The 19,557-nt window shown below is 40.6% G+C and overlaps 1 protein-coding gene across 1 annotated transcript in view; it reads right to left on the bottom strand.

The window, feature by feature from the left end:
• Positions 1–19,557, bottom strand: part of LOC109935564 (sodium-dependent dopamine transporter-like) — a 109,221-nt gene that overhangs the window by 39,113 nt on the left and 50,551 nt on the right. Inside the window, exons 6-8 of the mRNA XM_048608668.1 lie at positions 12,499–12,602; positions 9,442–9,566; positions 7,625–7,737 (exon numbers count right to left, since the gene is read on the bottom strand). Coding sequence (XP_048464625.1) covers positions 7,625–7,737; positions 9,442–9,566; positions 12,499–12,602 — 342 coding nt within the window. The remainder of the gene's footprint in view (positions 1–7,624; positions 7,738–9,441; positions 9,567–12,498; positions 12,603–19,557) is intronic.

Genomic DNA, 19,557 nt, shown 5'->3' with positions numbered 1-19,557 from the left:
GGGGACGCAGAGGATACAATCACTGCTTGTAGGACCAACTGAGCCCCACCTCAGAAGTTGTTTTAGAGCACCCACAGTCCCCATCCTCCTCTCAAATCAGGACCAACACCTCCCCTCACACAAATAGTAGGTAAAGGAAACTGACAGTCCATGAGGCCTCGCTTGCCAGTCCGTTGCCTCAGGCGGCTGTGTCCTGACCTGACTCCCAATCCATAGGTCCAAAACAATAGTTTCCGATGCCCACAGGCAATAGTCACTGGCTTCAAAGAGGCTGCATTCATAAGATAATAATAGGGAGATGGCCCAGGCTCTGAACAGTTCCAGAACCGAGTCACTCACAGCAAGTGTTCAGGCCTCAAGCAATTAATGCCCAGGCCTGAATCCCCAGATTGAAGTAGTAGTCCGGGGTCCATAAACAAGCCTCCTCGACACCAGCTAAACAGGAGTGCAAGCTACAACACTTCTCAGGGCAGCAGCAGCAAGTCCTAAGTTTGGGTCCTTCCAAACAAGCAGGCCAACTGTAGCACCTGAGGTCCCAAGCTCTAGGCCCCAATTCACAGCAGCTTCTCCCCGGTGCAGCAGGTGTTATTACAGCAGTCATCACCTCACCAAGGAGAAATGCAGGCCACCAGGCTTCCAAAGGCAGCTGAATGGAGAATTCCAGGCTCATATCCCTCCAGGCAGGCAGGCAGGCTGCAGCACCAGAGGCTCCAGGTTCTAGGCCTCAACCAGATCCAACTGCTCACAGTTGCAACAGGGGTTGCGACTTCAGCCTCCAAGTTCCAATTGCAGCAGAGTGCAGACTCCCAATACACTGCTCTCTACAAGGAAAACAACCCTCTACCACCATCCTTTGTCTCCTATCTTAAAGCCAATTTTGTATCCAAATGGTTAGCTCTTCCTGGTTTCCATGTGATCTATTATTGCTAACCAATCTCCCACGCGGAACCTTGTCAAACGCCTCTCTGAAGTCTATACAGAAAATGTCCACTGCTCTATCTTAATCAATCTTCTTTATCACTTCTTCAAAAACTCAACCCAGTTAGTAAGACACGATTTCCCATGCACAGTCATATTGACTATCCCTAATCAGTCCTTGCCTTTCCAAATATATGTAAATCCTGTCTCTCAAAATCCCCTCTAATAATTTACCTACCACTGACATCAGAATCACTGATCCATATTTCCCTGGCTTTTCCTTGCCACGTTTCTTAAATAATAGGACCATATTAGCTGCCCTCCAGTCTTCTGGCACCTCACGGATGGCTATCGATGATACAACTATCTCAGCAAGGGGCCCAGCAATCACTTCCCTAGCTTCCCACAAAGTTGTGAGAAACACCTGATCAGGTACCAGGGATTTATTCACTTTTATGCATTTTAAGACGTCCAGCACCTCGTCTTCTGTAATATAGACACTTTGCAAGATATCACTATTTATTTCTCCAAGTTCTCTTGCTTTGATATTTTTCTCCACAGTAAATACTGATGTTTAATATCTCACCAATCTCCAGCAGTTCCACACCTAAATAGCCTTGTTGATCTTTAAGGGGTCCTATTCTCTCCCTAGATACTCTCATGTCCTCAATGTATTTGTAGAATCTCTTTGGATTCTCCTTAACCCTATTTGCCAAAGCTATCTCTGGTCCCCTTTCTGCCCTCCTGATATCTCTCTTCAGTATACTCTGAATGTCTTTATACTCCTCTAGAGATTCACTTGATCCCAGTTATCTTTACTTGACATATGCTTCCGTCTCTTTTTTGACCAGAGCCTCAATTTCTCTAGTCATCCAGGGCTCCCTGCACCCACCAGCCTTGTCCTTCACCCTAACAGGAACATACTGTCTCTGGACTCTCGTTATCTCATTTTTGAAGGCTTCCCAATTTCCAACCATCCCTTTACATGTGAATAGCCTGTTCCCAATCAACTTTTGAAAGTTCTTGCCTAATACCATCAATATTAGCCTTATTACAATTCAGAATTTTAACTTTTAGATCAGGTCAATCCTTTTCCATAATTACTTTAAAATTAATAGAATTATAATCACTGGCCCCCAAAGTGCACCCCCACTGACACCTCCATCATTTGCCTTGCCTTATTTCCCAAGGGAAGGTCAGGTTTTGCTCCTTCTCTAATAGGTGCATCTACATTCTGAATAAGAAATTTTTCTTGTACACACTTAACAAATTCCTGTCTATCCAAGCCCTTAACACTATGGCAGTTCCAGCCTATGTTTGGAAAGTTAAAATCCTCTATCATTACAACCCTATCATTCTTACAGACATCTAAGATGACCTTACAAATTTGCTCCTCAACTTCCCACTGACTATTCGGGGGGCCTATAGTACAATGCCAATAAGGTAATAATCCATTTCTCATGTCTCAGTTCCACCCAAACAACTTCACTGTACGTAGTCCCAGGAATATCCTCCCTAAGTTCAGCTGTAATGTTATCCCTAACCAAATCCAGGGTGACAGAGAGACATCACTGAGGAGCATTCTGGGAGAAGTTGGCTCAGTCATCACAGCTGAACAGTGGATTGGGGAAGACCTCAGTGCCAAGGAATGGTAAGCAACAAACATTAGATTACTGGTGGATAGGTCTCCAGAGCCTGATGGTATATACCCCAGGTTATTGAGACAGGCAAGAGAGGAGATTGCTGGGGCCTTGATCAAGATCTTTGTATCCTTATTAGCCACTGGAGAGGTCCTGGAGGACTGGTGAGTAGTTCCTTTGTTCAAGAAAGGAAATAGGGATAATCTGGGAAACTATAGACCATTAAGTCTCACATCGGTGGTTGGGATGCTATTGGAGAGAATTCGTAGGGATAGCGTTTATACACATTTGGAAAAGTGTAGCCTAATTAGGGACAGTCAGTATGGCTTTGTGTAGGGCAGGTCATGTCTTTCCAACTTGATTGAATTTTTCAAAAAGGCAACAAAGGTGATTGATGAGGGTACAACAGTACATGCTATCTACATGGATTTTAGTAAGGCTTTTGACAAGGTCCCTCAAGGTAGGCTCATCCAGAAGATGAGACGGTGACTGATCATGTGGATCCAGAATTGGGGTTTCAGAAGGCAGAGGGTAGTGGTGGAAGAACGCTTTTCAGGCTGGAGGTCCGTGACTAGTGGTGTTCCGTACGGAACCATACTGGAACCTCTGTTGTTTGTGATATATATAAATGACTTGGATGAAAATGTAGATGGGTAGGTTAGTAAGTTTGCAGATGATTCAAAGATCAATGCAGTTGTGGATAGTGTAGAAGGTTGTCAAAGAATACAGTGGGATACAGATCAGTTGCAGATATGGGTGGACAAATGGCAGATGGAGTTTAATCCACACAAGTGTGATATGTGTTGCACTTTGGGAGGTCAAATGTTAAGGAAAGTATACAGGTAATGGCAGGACTCTGAACAGTTTTGATGTACAGAGGGATCTTGGGTTCAAGTCCATAGCTCCCTGGGAGTGGCCATACAAGTAGATGGGGTGGTAAAGAAGGTGTATGGCAAGCTTGACTTTATTGATCAGAGCATTGAGTACAAGAGTCAGGATGCCATGCTGTGGTTTTATAAGACTTTGGTTAGGCTGCACTTAGAGTATTGCATTCAGTTCTGGTCGCCGCATTACAGGAAGGAAATGGAGGCTTTGGAGAGGGTGGAGAAGAGGTTTACCAGGATGCTGCCTGGATAAGAGGGTATAAGCTGTAAGGAGAGGCTAGAAAAACTGGGGTTGTTTTCTTTGGAGCATCGGAGTCTAAGGGGAGACTTGAAAGAAGTTTGTAAAATTATGAGATGCATAGATAGAGTTGACGGTCAGAATCTTTTTCCCAGAGTTGAAATGTCTAATACTAGGGGGCATGCATTTAAGGTGAAAGGGGAAAGTTCAAAGGAGATGTGAGGGACAAGCTTTTTAGACAGAGAACGGTAGGTGTCTGAACATGCTGCCATGGGTGGTGCTGGAGGCAGATATGATAGGGGCATTTAAGGGACTTTTAGATATGCACACAAATATGCAAAGCATGGAGGGATATGGACCAAGGACAGGCAGAAGAGATTAGTTTAATTTAGCATCATGTTTGGCACAACATCGAGCTAAAGGGCTCATTCCTGTGCTGTACTGTTCTATGTTCTCTGTGTTCTAAAATCACCACTCCCCCTCCTCTCTTGCCACCCCTCCTTCCTATCCTTCCAATAGCATCTATGACCTGGAATATTAAGCTGCCAGTCCTACACTTCCCTGAGCAACATTTGCAAGATAGCTATGCTATCCCAGTCCCATGTTCCCAATCGTGCCCTGAGTTCATCTGCCTTACTTTTCAGGCATCTTACATTGAAATAAATGCAGTTTAATTTATGAGTCTTACCTCTTTCTCTGCCTTGCTTTTGCCTGTCTTGACAATTTGACTTACTGCTCTTCTCAACTGTACCAGCCTCTGACATTTCTCAATATCTCTTTGGGTCCAACCACCACCCATCTCCCGACTAGTTTAAAGCCTCCCAAGCAGCACTAGAAAATCTCCCCACCAGGATATTGGTCTCCTTCCAATTCAGCTGCAAACTGACTGTATATAGGTCACTTCTACCCCAGAAGAGATTCCAATGATACAAAAATGCAAATCCCTGCCCCCTGCACCAGCTCCTCAGCCATGCATTCATTTACTCTATCCTCCTATTCCTACTGTCACTAGCATGAGGCAGTGGGAGTAATCCAAACATTACCAGCTTCGAGGACCTACCTTTTAACCTTCTGCCTAATTTCCTATATCCTCTCCTCAGAACTTCACCTCTTTTTCTTCCTATGTCATTAGTACCAATGTGTACAATGACCTCCTGCTGGTCATTCCCACCTTTGAGAATATTCTGCACCCTCTCCTTGACCCTGGTACCAGGGAGGTAACACATCATTTTGACATCTCGCTGTCAGCCACAGATATGTCTGTTTGTGCCTCTGATTCGAGAGTCCCTATCATATTTGTCCGCTTGGAACTTAACACACCCTTCATTACAGCGGAACCAGTCTTGGTACCAGAAACCCTGCTGTCAGTGCTACATTCACCCGAGAATCCATCACCCCCTGATTTTCCAAAACAGCATAATTGTTTGAGATGGAGATAGTCACAGGAGACTTGTGCTACCTGCCTACCTATATTACCTTTCCTAGAGGTAACCCAGCTACCTGACTGTATCTGCAGTTTTTCTGCTTTCTTGAAAATGCCATCCATCACACCCCCTGGATCCTATGAATTCCTCATTGCCTCTAGCTGCCATGCAATCAGAACCAAATACACTTCCTGCAGACATAATCATCGGGAACATTGAAATTCTGCCTAATCTCCTACATCCAAAAGGAAGAGCACATCACTCTAATAAAGGCCATCTCTGCCCCTTAAACAATTTATAGACCCAGAAAATAGCACAGTCTTACTGCAGTAAAAACACTGCTCTAGTTTAACTTAATACCTATGTTTTATATTAAAAATAATTAATCAAGAGACAGAACTCAGTTAAACATTAAAAACCCCTCACCATACTCACTATAATAGTTTACAAGAAAAAACAGACTAAGATTTATCAGTTTTATAAGTCTTAAATCAAACACTTAGCTGATCAGGCTAAATAATCCTGACACTCCCAGCTATGACTAGTTTCCATAATGAACTTTTCGAAGGTCAGCTGTGAAATTTCACTGTTTATTTTTCTTGGACCCAACTCAGATTTCCACAGATGCTTGTAATTTCACAGTCAGTCAACTGTGAAGGTTCACTGCTTGGTTTTTTAAAAACTTTTTTGTGAACTCTAGAGCTGCTCCCTGACCTCCTATGTGGTTTCTCCCAAAACAGCAGAAGGGAGTTTTCATATTATTTATTGTTATGTTCAGCAAGACTGCAACAGGTTGGAAACCTGTGTCAAAAATAGTGTTTTGGTGTCAGATTAGTATTGCACATTAAATTGCATCATAATCTCTTTGTTCTGCATGCCACCTGTGGTTTTTAGATTCTCAAACCAAGATGCTGCACAGTGCACTTTCTGTTAGAACATGCATGCACACTTTGGAACCAATTTTCCACCAGACGAAAGGCAGGTAGCACATAAAAATAGGAGCCATGTGGCCCAATTTCTCCCCATACTGAGTTGGATCCTACTTCATGCATTTGTATGTCTCTCATTGAAATACTGTTGTTGTGAAGCTTGAGGAGCAACACAGTATTGAGCAGCAATAACACAATTTGCATATGTAACTGCACATGTGTGGATGCTGGAACCCACTGTGTAATTTTAATAACAGTTGGTGCTTGTAAGTTCTTCATTGTTCTTATCACAAGTTTCAAATCAAGGCCTCAGATAAGAAAAGAAAATGTGGTTATTTCATGAATCTGTTTCCTGGCAAGAAGCTTTTTATATCTTGGTCAGACATTGACTACGATCTTCTAAGTGGTCAGCATGTGATTAAGCTTTCAACAGTCACAAATCCCTCCTGAAAGCCTAGAACCTGAAATATCCTGAATAAAAAAAACCGTGGGAAATGAAAACAAACTGATTTTTCCTGCACGTAAGATAACGTGTCAACTGATGAAATTTCCTTTACCAGAGAGTATCTGTTGACCTGTTCATTGAATCTTTTCAGCGGACAATATGCATGACTATTTTCTGACTGGGAGGTAGGATTTGAATTTAATTCAATTACATTATTCTTGTATATTTGTTATGTTCTACACATCAAAACAGGGCTGCAGACCCTCAGGCACCACTGCTAGGTTTGCTTTCATTGTATTGATAAATAAAAACGTCAACAAATTGCATTTAAATAGCCCCTTCCCATTCCTTTCCAAATTCCTTCACAGGGGAATTGTCAAACAAGATTTGATATCAAGAGTCCAAAGAAGATATTAAGGTTCCAAAGGATATATCACGGGAATAGTTCCAGGGTTGAGGGACTTTGGTTATGTGGCTAGAATGGAGAACTAAGCTGCATTCCTTACAGAAGAGAAGCTTGGAAAAAGTTTTGACACAGGTGTCCAAATTCATGAGAAGTCCAAATAGACAGGGAGAAATATTTCCCATTGGTGCATGTGTGTGAATGCTGATTTAAGGAACTGACTAAAGAAGCGGTGGCAACATGTGGAAGACTATGAGTTGAAAGAAATTGAATAAACGCTGGAAGGGGAAACATTTTCAGGACTACAGGGAAAGGACTAGCAGATCTACTCTTGTTGAGAGATGGTATTAATGGAAGTCAAATACCGTTTTTCGGTGTATAACTATTTTATGAACCGATGATTCTGGTGATTTGGACAGATAAACAAAAACTTCACAAAGAGTTACGTTTTAAGGACATTCGTAAAGAAATGAATAGAGGGAAAATGAGTGGAAAGCTTAGGAAGGAAGTTCTGGAACTTAGTATTTTGGCAGGGGAAGGCACAACAGCTAATGGGCGAGTGATTGATATTTGAGATTTTCAACAGGCTAGAATTGGAGGAGCCCAGATAATGCGGAGAGTTGTAGGGCTAGATGAAATAGCAGAGACAGGCAGCTGATTATAGAGATAGAAATAATTTCAAGTTAGAAACACAATTTATTTGTTTCATTGACCACCAAAATATAACAATTGAATACACTCACTGCGCTGTCAAGTCCCAGTGTCAGAAGCATGATGAAAAAGATGACTGACCAAATTGATGAACCAGGAAGGGTGGCAATTGCTTCTGGGTAAATAATGAAGACCAATCCAGCTTCTGAAAATATAAATAGCTTTTCACTTATAAGAGCTTGTGATATATATATTTATATTTTTAAGTGTTAAAACTGTTGCATGGGTACTTGCTAATACATGAGATAGCATGCTAATCTTTAGTTTGAGGAACTTGACCCGGAATCCCGTAGAGGAAAATGGGATGAAATCGTTCTCTGACAGATGAACACAAACCAAAGTAAGATAACTTCCAGTAGTTAGAAGCAAATTCTGATTGAGTATGTACACAGTTACTTTTCCTATTGCATTAATTTACTGATCTCATAAGACCATCTTTGTCACCTCCCTGAGTGAGATGGTTCCTACAGGAAATTGGAAGTTGGTACAGTTGGGTTTGGCCTTCTGAAATTAGTATTAAATATATTTGGAAAGATGTCAGGAGAGATTAAACTTGCTCTATGATCTGGGATATTAGATTGTCTGGGAATACTGGAAAAGTCACACATTGCACTCCTGGAGAGGAACTACCTAATCTTTCTTTATCCATATAATGGAAAGAAAATTGAACAGGTTTCTTTACAAGTCTGATCTGAACAGCCTGGTTCTCCAGTGTTCACAGTGCCCAGGTTATTCAATACGGAATGTTGTCTGTGCTTAATGTAATATAGTAATGCTTTATGAATGGATTAATAATTTTGTTGTTTGCAAAGTAGATGGAATCTCTCTCTTTGTTCCATTGAGGTAAAAGAAGCTTCATTGTCTTTTTTCTGTCTGAGGAGTGTTTGATGCTGATTCTGAAGAAATCAGCACAAACAAATTAGGAAAAACATATTTTTATTGTCAACATTGAAGTTATTTAACACTCAACAAACTTCAGAATAGTCTTCCTCATGTTTTCAAATTATTTTCCATGTCTTTTCCCATCACACGGAATAGCACTGGCATTAGACTTCTCCTTGACTGTTTCCAGCGCTGCTTTGTGAAGGGATAAATTTCAAAATGAAAGAAGTGAGCATCAGGTTCAAGACTGAATTAGACTATAAACCTAATTTAGACTATAGACCCCAAAAACCAAAAAAAATGGGTGAGCATTTCCTAAAAGCTGCAAGTGGCACAAGCATTTTTAAAGTCTTTTTTTGGTCCCACATCATGTATGTAGTTATTCTGTACATAAGTTCTCAGTGTCATAGCCAGTGATTGGCAATTCATCACTGCCAGTACTGGAGCTTCAGCATCAAAATAATTTTTAAAAATATTAAGAACCTGGTTGAGGTAAATGGTTGATTGATGGGCTTATAATCATTTAACTTTGGCACTCTATTTATCTCAATGTTTAGTTTCAGATTCCACAGTGGAAGAGTACACTGGCTGTCACCATCTTGACTCACACCTGATGCTGCTGTAACCCAGTATAGGCCTGTACTTCATGATGGCATTTTTTAAAAAAAAACAAATGTATTAATATAAAACTAAGTAGGCAAATGGTGTATAATAATTCCAACGTTTCTGGATTAGAGTTCTTTAAAACAAACATTGGTGAATCTGATACAGTGTTTTAATCACCCATAAAATGTGACATTGTTCTAAGTAATTTCATTAACAGATTTTTGCAGATTAACATTATCGGATATTCACTGCAAAGGCAGGTGATGTTCTTGTCCACTGACCCATTTTTTTTTGCAACACAGCTATTTAGGGTACATTAAATGAAGGGCCAGAGATGGCAAAACCAGCTCCGTGGCCTCACCTCCAGTGGCTACATCCTCCAGAGCAACTCCATGGCGCTTTGAAATATAGCCCAAGAAAGAGAACACAACAAAACCTGAGAAGAAGCTTGTCACGGAGTTGACAGAACTGGCAACGATTGCATCCCTAAAAAGAAAGGAGAGTCAGGCACAATTTGAATCTTCGGAGGGATGGAAGAAATTCAAGGTCCTCTATGATGCGTAACACTTAATTTGCAGTGGTAATGGAAAGACACAGTCTCATGACATGTTTAAAAATTCACAGACAAAGGACGTACCTGTGTGGAACATGTCCATCAGTGCAGACAATACACAGCTTTGTCAGAAGGCCATTAAAAAACAAGCAACTTGGATCCCATTGAACCAAGCGTAGGTGCTCCACAAAGCCGCAAACCGAGCGTAGGTGCTCCACAAAGCACCTACACTCGGTTCGCGACAAACTACAACACCTCCCCAGTCGCGAACCACTTCAACACCCCCTCCCACTCCCTGGATGACATGTCCATCCTGGGCCTCCTCCAGTGTCACAACGATGCCACCCGAAAACTGGAGGAACAGCACTTCATATTCCGCCTTGGAAGCCTACAATCCAATGGTCTTAATGTGGAATTTACGAACTTCAAAATCTCCCCATCCCCGCCCTCATCCCAAGACCAGCCCCCTCTCGTCCCTGCCTCCTTGACCTGTCTGTCTTCCCTCCCATCTATCCGCTCCTCCCACCTCACTGACCAACCCCCACCCCCACTTCCTACCTACACTCACCTACTAGCTTCATCCCCGCCTCCTTGACCTTCCGTCTTCTCTCCCACCTATCTGCTCCACTATCCAGCTTCCATCACCGCGCCCCCCTCTCTCTATTTATTTCAGAGCCCCCTTCCCTGTCCCCATTTCTGAAGAAAGGTCCAGACCCAAAATGTTAGCTTTCCTGCTCCTCTGATGCTGCCTGACCTGCTGTGTTCATCCAGCTCAACACCTTGTTAACTTAAAAATAAAAGTATGCAAACTAGGTGGCCATCCCCTTCTTCTCCTTTCCAAGCCACTGCAAATGAAAACCTCTGATCCAGAATCAAATAACAGCACCATGGTAATGCCTGTGTTATTGATATATTTGAAACAGAAATAAAATGACCACAAATGTTATATTAATTCACATTGAGCATCACCTCCCTTTATAGGGCAAAATGGTCCAAGGTCTTGACTGCAGTGAAGGTAAATTCAGTTAGAGAGACCTGAAAGATGGCTGGCAAAGTTTGAAAAGTTGCTGTGGAGAAAAATAACACAACTTAGATTTGCCTAGCCCTTACATAGTCCCTGTGCAAGATGTTTCAAGTACTTTTGGAGTCAATATTTAATTTAACAATTTTGAACATAATAATCTCCAAGAAAATGAATGCACGGAGCCTCAAGTGAGACTGGATCGTATAAATGACAATGCAGATAGTACACCCAAGTTGCTAATTGTCATCATACTGCAGTTAACTTAGTAATGAAGAGGCTCCGTGCATTCATTTTCATAGAGATTATTATGTTCAATAGTTCTGATACTTCAGAAGTATCTTTATTATCTTACTACGGGATTCTGTTAACACATATATTTTAAAATGCCCAAAAATGATGTGTGCTTTCAATAAAGTTTCAGTGATGCCATTGTGGGTGGTGCAGAGGGTAACACAATGTGACTCTTTAATGTAAATGTGACTCTCCATGATGTTACATGACTTCTAAATCCATCTGTTTATGTTAACTTACTCAGCAATTCCAAATATTTGAGTGTATGACACCATGCAATGCAATTACTGGATTGCAGTGGATAACTGGCAAAGATAAATGAAATACTTATTAATTTGTCCATGGGGCCAGCCATGTCCAACCTTCCACTTAAAATACTTTCTGACCTCCACTCTCTTTTATGATCAAATGGTGCTCGAGCCCTAGCTATATTTTGGATGCATTCACCTGCTCTCACCCTGTTCTCCCACTCCCTCTAATCCTTCCCCTCCCTTCAACTTTTCCTGTTTTTCTCTTCGTCAATCTCCTTTTGGGCTAAGTGCTGTGTAAACACTTTCTCCTGATGACATAATTTGTTACACCAGCCAAATTTCACACTTCACTGTTGTCAGACATGCTGCCATGATTTCACGCCTCACTCATTGAATGCCCACCCATCTCCAGCCCAACCCATCCAAACCACACGAATAACAGCAACTGGCACTTTTCTCTTTAAAAGTGCTTATCCAATTGGATAAGTAGTTTAATTAAGTAGTTTAAACCAATAGCCTATTTTCCTAGGCTAAAATAGGAAAGAGGGTGTGTGACAAGCAAAGAGGGTGTTTGCTTGTCAAATTCTCAGGAACTGATAGGTGGATCAGCTGAAGAGGCAAGAAAAGGCCATTAAGCCATGTTATGTAAGCAGTGATGGGACTTAGACCAAACAGGAGGAGATAGCAGAGATATGAATGCAATAACATAAGAAGTATTTTCTGCGAAACAGGGAGAACGCACAGTGATAGTGCTTTAGGGTGGCAAACATACAGCAGTAGTCAGAAGGTGAAAGATAAATCGACCAAGACACAGAGGAGTACCTTCAAATTATAAATATTATTTTCAAAATAGTGAATTTCTCTAATTCACTATTAAAAACTACTAAAAGTTCTGTCATGTTATCCCATACCTTGAATATATGCTACATGGTACGTAACAGTAATGAAATAAAGTACACTGTTTTGAGCAGCAGTGACTGAACAGGGGGATTGCCAGCAACTCCTGATCTAGGGCAAAATCAACATGTAGAAGCAACCAAATAAATGTTCTCCTTCAATCTGGAGGTCCTTTTAGAACCTGTGGAGGTTAAACTGGGCCATGTAACATCGGTTTTACAAGTAACAAAAAGAGGCCAAATCAGCGCAGAATGATTCCATTCTGCATCCTGATAAGATCACCAGGGAGAATGACCCCAATGGTGTTAAGTAGTGGCTAGCAATCTATAGGCAAGCTCTTGGATACTCCAAAACATATTAGACGTATCACATAAAGAAACTAAAGCTAGCAACATAGCCTACCTGTAACAATTGTTATTAAATTTGTTGTAGCTTGCAAATGCTATTAGTACACCAAAACCCACTCCAAGTGAGAAACATATCTGTGTAGCTGCATCTATCCAAACCTATGAACAAAACAGATACACAAAGGAAAGAAAAAGAGCTGTTATTACAGATAATTGCAGGAATCTATTCAGCACAGAGATCAAAGACAATATTAAAATAAGGGCAATTTTGTAAATTGTTGCAGTGTGCATCTGTACAATTTGTTTGGTAGGTTGCCACTCCACGCTTAATTATTGGCATTCAGGGAAAGGACGCATAAATTGATACCTTTTGAATGCGTTCGCTTATACACGTTCAACAGATTAGTGTGAACAGCACTGCACAGTAAAACACTGCATGCAGGAGTCAATAAACAAACAAATGTTGCTACAAATAGATTGATTTATTTAATATTGATCAGCAAGTGACATTTAAAACAGAAAGTCAGTACAGGTGCTATTGAAGAGTCAGGATCTATTTCCATTGGAACTTTTCGAGGCAAACAAAGTCATCAAGCAAATGTCACCTTTCTAGGAACATCAGTTTAAGGTATCTGCAAAATGTCTCCTTAGCACAGCAATTAACATGGTGATTATTTGAAGAAAAAGCTCTCCACCTATGATTTTCCCTTTTACGTAGGTTCTTTCAGAAAGTAAACAAAAATCCATTGTTTTACACAGGAATTACTCTGACAGTGGGCCCAATTTTCAATCATGAAGAGTGATGAATATTATGCAATTATCAACAAACATCCCCACCTCTGACCTTATGATGGAGAGAACGTCATTGATGAAACAGCTGAAGGTGATTCAGTCTAGGACACTACCCTGAGGAACTCCTTCAGAGATGTCCTGGAGCTGAGATGACTGATCTCCATCAAGCATAACCATCTTCCTATGTGTCATGTATGAATCCAAGCAACAGACAGTTTGCCCCCCAAACCCATTGATTTCAGTTTTGCTAGGACTCCTTGATGCCGCACTCTGTTGGGCGCAGTCTTGATGCCAGGGTCTATCACTCTCACCTCACCTCTGAAATTCAGCTCTTTTCATAGAATCATAGAATCCCTACAGTGTGGAAGCAGGCCATTCAGCCAATCAACTCTACACGAACCCTCCAAAGGGCATCCCACCCACAGCCACCCCTCTTATGCTATTCCTGTAACCCTGCATTTCCTGTGGCTAATCCACCTAGCCTGCCATCCCTGGACACTATGGGCAATTTAGCATGGCCAATCCACCTAACCTGCATATCTTTGGACTGTTGGAGGAAACTGGAGCTCCCAGAATAAACCTTATGCAGACATGGGGAGAATGTGCAAACTCCACACAGACAGTAACGTGAAGCTGGAATCAAACACAGCTGCCTGATGCAGTGAGGCATCAGTGGTAACCACTCAGTCACCTTGCCACCCAATTAATTTTAAATTCCAGGTTTCTTCTAAATTTCACATGCTGACACTGTAGGATTTGACCATGTGTCCCCAAAGCATTAGCCCTGGTGTCTGGATTACTAGCTTACTGACGTTAATAGTACACCACATCTCTTCCTTTTGTCTATATTTGAACCAAGGCTGTAATGAGGTCAGGAGCTGAGTGGTTCTGGCAGACCCCAAACTGGGTGTCATTGAGCAAGTTATTGCTGAGCAGGTGCTGCTTGATAGTATTATTGATAAAACCTTCCATCACTTTACTAATGATCAATGGCTGGGTTGTCTTTGTCCCTCTTTTTGTGTACAGGACATAGCTGTGCAATTTTCCATATTGTTGGGTAGAGGCCAGTGTTGCAGCTGTCATGTAAGAACATGGCTAGGGGAAAGGCAAGTTCTGGAACACAAATCTAGGATGCTATTGGAGAATGTTTGCAGACCGCGTAGTCTTTGCACTATCTAATGCCTGTTAATAATTTTTGATATCACATGAAGTAAATCGAATTGGCTGAAAATTGGTATCTGTGATGTTGGGGACCACTGGAGGTGGCTGTAATGGGTCATCCACTCAGCACCTCTGGCTGAGGATTGTTGTGAATTCTTTGGCCTTGACTTGAACTTTCAGTCGACATTCTAAAGTATGAAAGTTTTGTTGGGGATCACTGCAGTACACTGGAGGATTTCATTCTTATTAACCCTTCACTTTCCAAGCCATAAAGAAATTACAATGCCTATCATTCTTTGTCAGCTATCTGCTAATCCATCAAGTAAAGCTTCATTCATCCTTTAAGTAACCAAAGTTCTGACACAATTTCAATGGATTGTCAATTCATGGTGACATGTTTGCTTTTCATTTTTTTTGTGTTCTTTATGCTCTGTAAAATATCAGAATAAAAATCTGCATGGCAGTACAATGCTATTTCTATTTATTATTTCTTGGTGGCTTTAAAAATGCTTCCAATCACTTTTATTTGTTGCTGAGAATTTAAAAATAGCCATTTGGCCGCTCTTTTTTTTGTAGTTGTGGTTTTAAAAGTACTTTTTGGATTACCTTTAAAATGTACAGGCTTGTAGTAGCAGATATGCTTATAGGTGGCATTCATGCCAAATAAGAGAGATGACATCACTTGGGCTTCTTTTTAACTTTTTACATCGATTTGAAAAATGAAAATGGTAGAATCAATAAATGTCTGGACACAGGTAAGGTTGCTTTCATAAAGAAAGTGCTTTTTTCAGTCTCCTTAAGCTGTATAATGTTTTTGGACTACTTTAAAGTTGTCATGTTAGGATCTTGTTTCTTAAATTAGCTCAGCAGCTACCTGTCATATGTTTTTTAAAGTAGAGAGAGAAGTAGGGTGCTCGTTGTGTTTCAGAACAAGTTAGTAGCCTTTAATTTTGGTTGTAACATGTCATTCCTGGTTGTTGTTGTAACTTCAGCTCTGAACCAGGACAGATACATGGATTAGTCTTAGAAAAAGAACTGCTGAAAACTGTGAGATTGCTGAAACTTTTCAGCTTTTAGCATTGATGTACTGCTACCATGATGCAGTTTGTAATTTTCTGTGCATTAACCTGTGTAACATATGCTGCAGAGAGGCAGATATCTTGAGGTTCATTTACAGAGTTAACTATTTACAAGACTACAATACTGCAGACAAACACACATAATCTGTGCTTTATACTTACAGATGCTACTGTACATTGCTCACACATAACCGACTGACTACACAGACACCACTGCACAGACAGAGTGACTAAAGTCGAGGAGCTTATCTTTATATTGGAACATCATATGTCATGATGACATGTAACTATCATAAAGATTTGGGCTGGAATATATGCTATTATACAATTGTATTTCCAGGAATTAGAAACTTATGGAGTGATTTGATAGATGTTTTCAAGAATTTAAGTGCAACATTTAACATAGATAAAAACTATTTCTGCTGGTTGCGATAACTAGATCTGGGTAGCATAGTCAAAAGATTAGAAACAAATCTTTTAGGAGTAAAATTGGGAAGGATTTCTATGTACAAGGATGTGAGAGTTTGTAATTCTCTTCAGAAATCATCAATTAATACTAAATATAGTATTAACTTTAAATCTGAGATTGATACACTTTCTGCTGAATGGTAGGGGCAAAAATATCAGTACGGAGCTGTCTTTTAGGTCATCATGAGATCATTGAATGGTGGAGCAGGCTTGCGGAGTTGAATAACATAATAATAGATTTGTTACATCATAGAATATCATTTGAGCCTTCAGGTCTGCAGCACCTCTCCGAATGACATTTCACCTAATGCCATTCCCCCACTTTCCACGTAATTCTGTACAAAGTTCCTTTTCAGGTAATAATCTATTGCCCGCTTAAATGCCTTGACTGAACCTGCCTTTGCCACACTACAGCACATTTTCAGATCTTAACCACTTACTGTGTGAAAAAAAACTTGCATCTCCAACCTCTCAGCTGCATTTGGTAAAATATGAAAGGTGACATCACAAGAAAGTTGGTTACTTATCTTTTAAAGCTCAGAAAATTAATTAGTAGTTGTAAGGCTTTTCTAGCTTAGTCAGGATTAGTAATAATTATCAGCAATAAATCTTATTAGGGATAGCTGGGTTTATTGATTAATTAAAACACAACACAGATGGCAGGGCAGGTGATGTGTTGCATTTGTCGAATAGTGAGATCTCTTGGACAGCACTGTGATCCAGGAAAAAAAAACAAATGTAGCAGGTATTCGTGGCTTGAGGAGCTGCGGGTCAGAGTTTATCAACTGCAGGCAGAACTGCAGACACTTGATGTATCAGGAAGGGAGTTACTTCCCAGGATGCTTTATTGCATGGATGGTCACATGTAGATTAGGGACTTCTGTTTTGATCAGTTATCGGGGCAGGAAGTTGTGATGGTGATACAGTGAAGGGGAGCCGAAAGACAGAGAAGCTAGTGCCTTGGCCTTTGCAATTGTCCCAAAGGTTTGAGGTTCTTACAGCCTGTAGGGATGAAAGTGGGGGCTGCAGAGTGGATGAGAAAACTGACCATGGCACTATGGTATAGAAAGTCAATTTAGTGGGATGCAGTTAATATGAATGAGGTGGTAGTAGGGGACTGCATGGTTGGGGGGCTAGATACTTTTCTCTGCAGCTGACAGCAAGAGTCCAGACAGCTATGTTGCCTGCGTAATGTAGGTTTTGGGACATCTGCTCTGGGATGAGCAACTCTTGTATTTGGGGGTGTAATCAAATGGTCATAGTCTATTTAGGTACCAACAAATTATAGGTAAAACAGACCACTTCTAAAACTACTGTATAATAAGCTTTATAGCTTATAAACAATGTTCTCAATATGTCCTGCTACCATCAATGATTTATACAGATATAAACCCAGGTGCCATTGCCTCTATATCCCTTTAGAATTATACCTTTTTATTTTGTGAGGTTGTAGTTGTTAGAAGTCAGTCATTTAGCTCCAGGATCTCAGCGGGTATTGTTGTAGCAGCTTCAGCTGCTTCATCAATGCCCTTCTCTCAGAAGGTCAGAAGTGGGATATTCACTGATGATTGCACAATATTCATCATGATTCATGACTCCCAAGAGCTGACTATAACTAAATGTAACAAGACCTAGATAACGTCAAGGTTTGAATTGCCAAATCGCAAGTAACGTTCACGCTACACAAATGTTGGACAATGACCATTTCCAACAAGAGAGAATCTAACCATCGTCCTTTGACATTCAATGATCACCAACACTGAATCTCCCACTATCAACATCCTTGGGGTTACCATTGACCAGAAACTAAACTGGACTAGTCATATAAGCACTGTGGCTATGACAGCAGGGTCAGAGACTTAGAAACTTGCAGCAAATAACTCATCTCCTAACTCCCCAAAGCCCATCCACCTACAAGGCACAAGTCAGGGATGTGGTGCAATACTCCCCACATGCCTGGATGAGTGCAACACCAGGAACATTCATGAAGGTTGACAGCATCCAGAACAAAGCCGTCCCTCCCCTCAATACTCAGAAGTTACCAGTCTGCTCCATCTACAAGATGCATGGCCAAAATTCACCAAGGCTTCTTAGAGAGCACATTCCAAAGCCACACCACTACTATCTATAAGGACAAGGGCAGCAGATAAGTGGAAACACCACCACCCATAAGTTCCCCTCCAAGCCACTCACCATCCAGACTTGGAAATGTATTACCTTTTTCTCAGTATTGCTGGATCATGATCCTGGAACTCCTAGTGGCATTGTGAGTGTAGGTATACCAAATGCACTGAAGCAACTCAAGAAGGCAGCTCACCACTATTCTTCTGAAGGGCAACTAGGGAGGGGCAATTAATGCTGGCCTAGCCAGTGATGCCCACATCCTGTGAGTGAATTTATAAAAAGTCTACATTCCACTTTTGCTCCATAATTGGTCCCACTCCTCTTTTTACTACGTTTTCAATATTTGTATGCCTATCGAGTTTAGGATTCCTTTCTTTTGTTAGCTGCCAGTTTCTTTTCTGGTTGTCCAGATAAGTGGATAAAGCAATGTGAATATTTAGTTTTGTATACAGAGGAGTGCAGTGCAAAGTGAAGAACATAATGTTAAATATTTTTGAGACCTTAACTAGGTTCCAGTTTGAGATTGTATAAAAGTTTGACTACCTTTCTTAGAAAGTATATGAGGAAAATATGTCCATTCACCATGAATGGTGCAGAGATGAAGGGTTACAATTATTAAATGAAACTTGAGACGCTTGGGTTTTTATCTTGGGAGTTGGGAGGATTAAAGTGTCACCAAATAGTCATTAAGAAATGAAAGGATATCATAAAATAGCAATAGATTCCTTCCACTGCTTAGTCTGATGGTGACAAAGAAGCACAATTTTAAGGTAAAACTAAAGGATGTAGGAGCAGCTCATCAAGTCTGCTCTGTCACTCAATGAGATCACTCCTGATCTGCTAATCAACAACTCTGTTTTTCTGCCTTCATAATCCTCGATTCCCTGATTGATTAAAAATCTATCTCCAACAGAATTAAAGGTGGGATCAGAAAATAATTTTTATACAAACAAAAGTTAAGAAATGAAAATTTCTATCACAAAGCATTATTGAAATATAGCATATTTACTTTTGAAGTTCAATGAACTGTAAAATGAAAATATTCAAGGATATGGAGAATGAGCAAGAAAGCGGGATTAGATTAAATAGAGATTAACACTGAAGCAGATCTAGTGAGCTAATGGCCTCTTTCCATGCTGTAACACTATGATTCTAATTGCTTTTCAAACCCAAGGACATGCTCAGAATGTCTTCTCAAGATTATTTACTGTGGGTTGTGATATGTTATCTATGTTTAAACAGCTGAAAGTCTGATTATCATCCTATCATTTTGCCAAGTCAATCAACAAGCTAATGACTTTAATGCCTTTCAATTGCTTGCAACAGCTGAATTGTGATAACTATTTTTCAATTTATTGTTGAGTTGGCAAAATGAACAGTCATATAAAAAAGGGTCTTCCATTCTCTCCTGAAAAGCTGGCCTTGCTGCTCCTCTTTATCTCAATTTATGACTAACAGATGATTCCTTTCTGTGAAATGTTGGTTATCAA

The sequence above is a fragment of the Rhincodon typus genome, chromosome 2 (genome assembly GCF_021869965.1).
Source record: "Rhincodon typus isolate 14 chromosome 2, sRhiTyp1.1, whole genome shotgun sequence".
Lineage (NCBI taxonomy): Eukaryota > Metazoa > Chordata > Chondrichthyes > Orectolobiformes > Rhincodontidae > Rhincodon > Rhincodon typus.
This window is presented reverse-complemented; position numbering and strand designations above follow the sequence as displayed.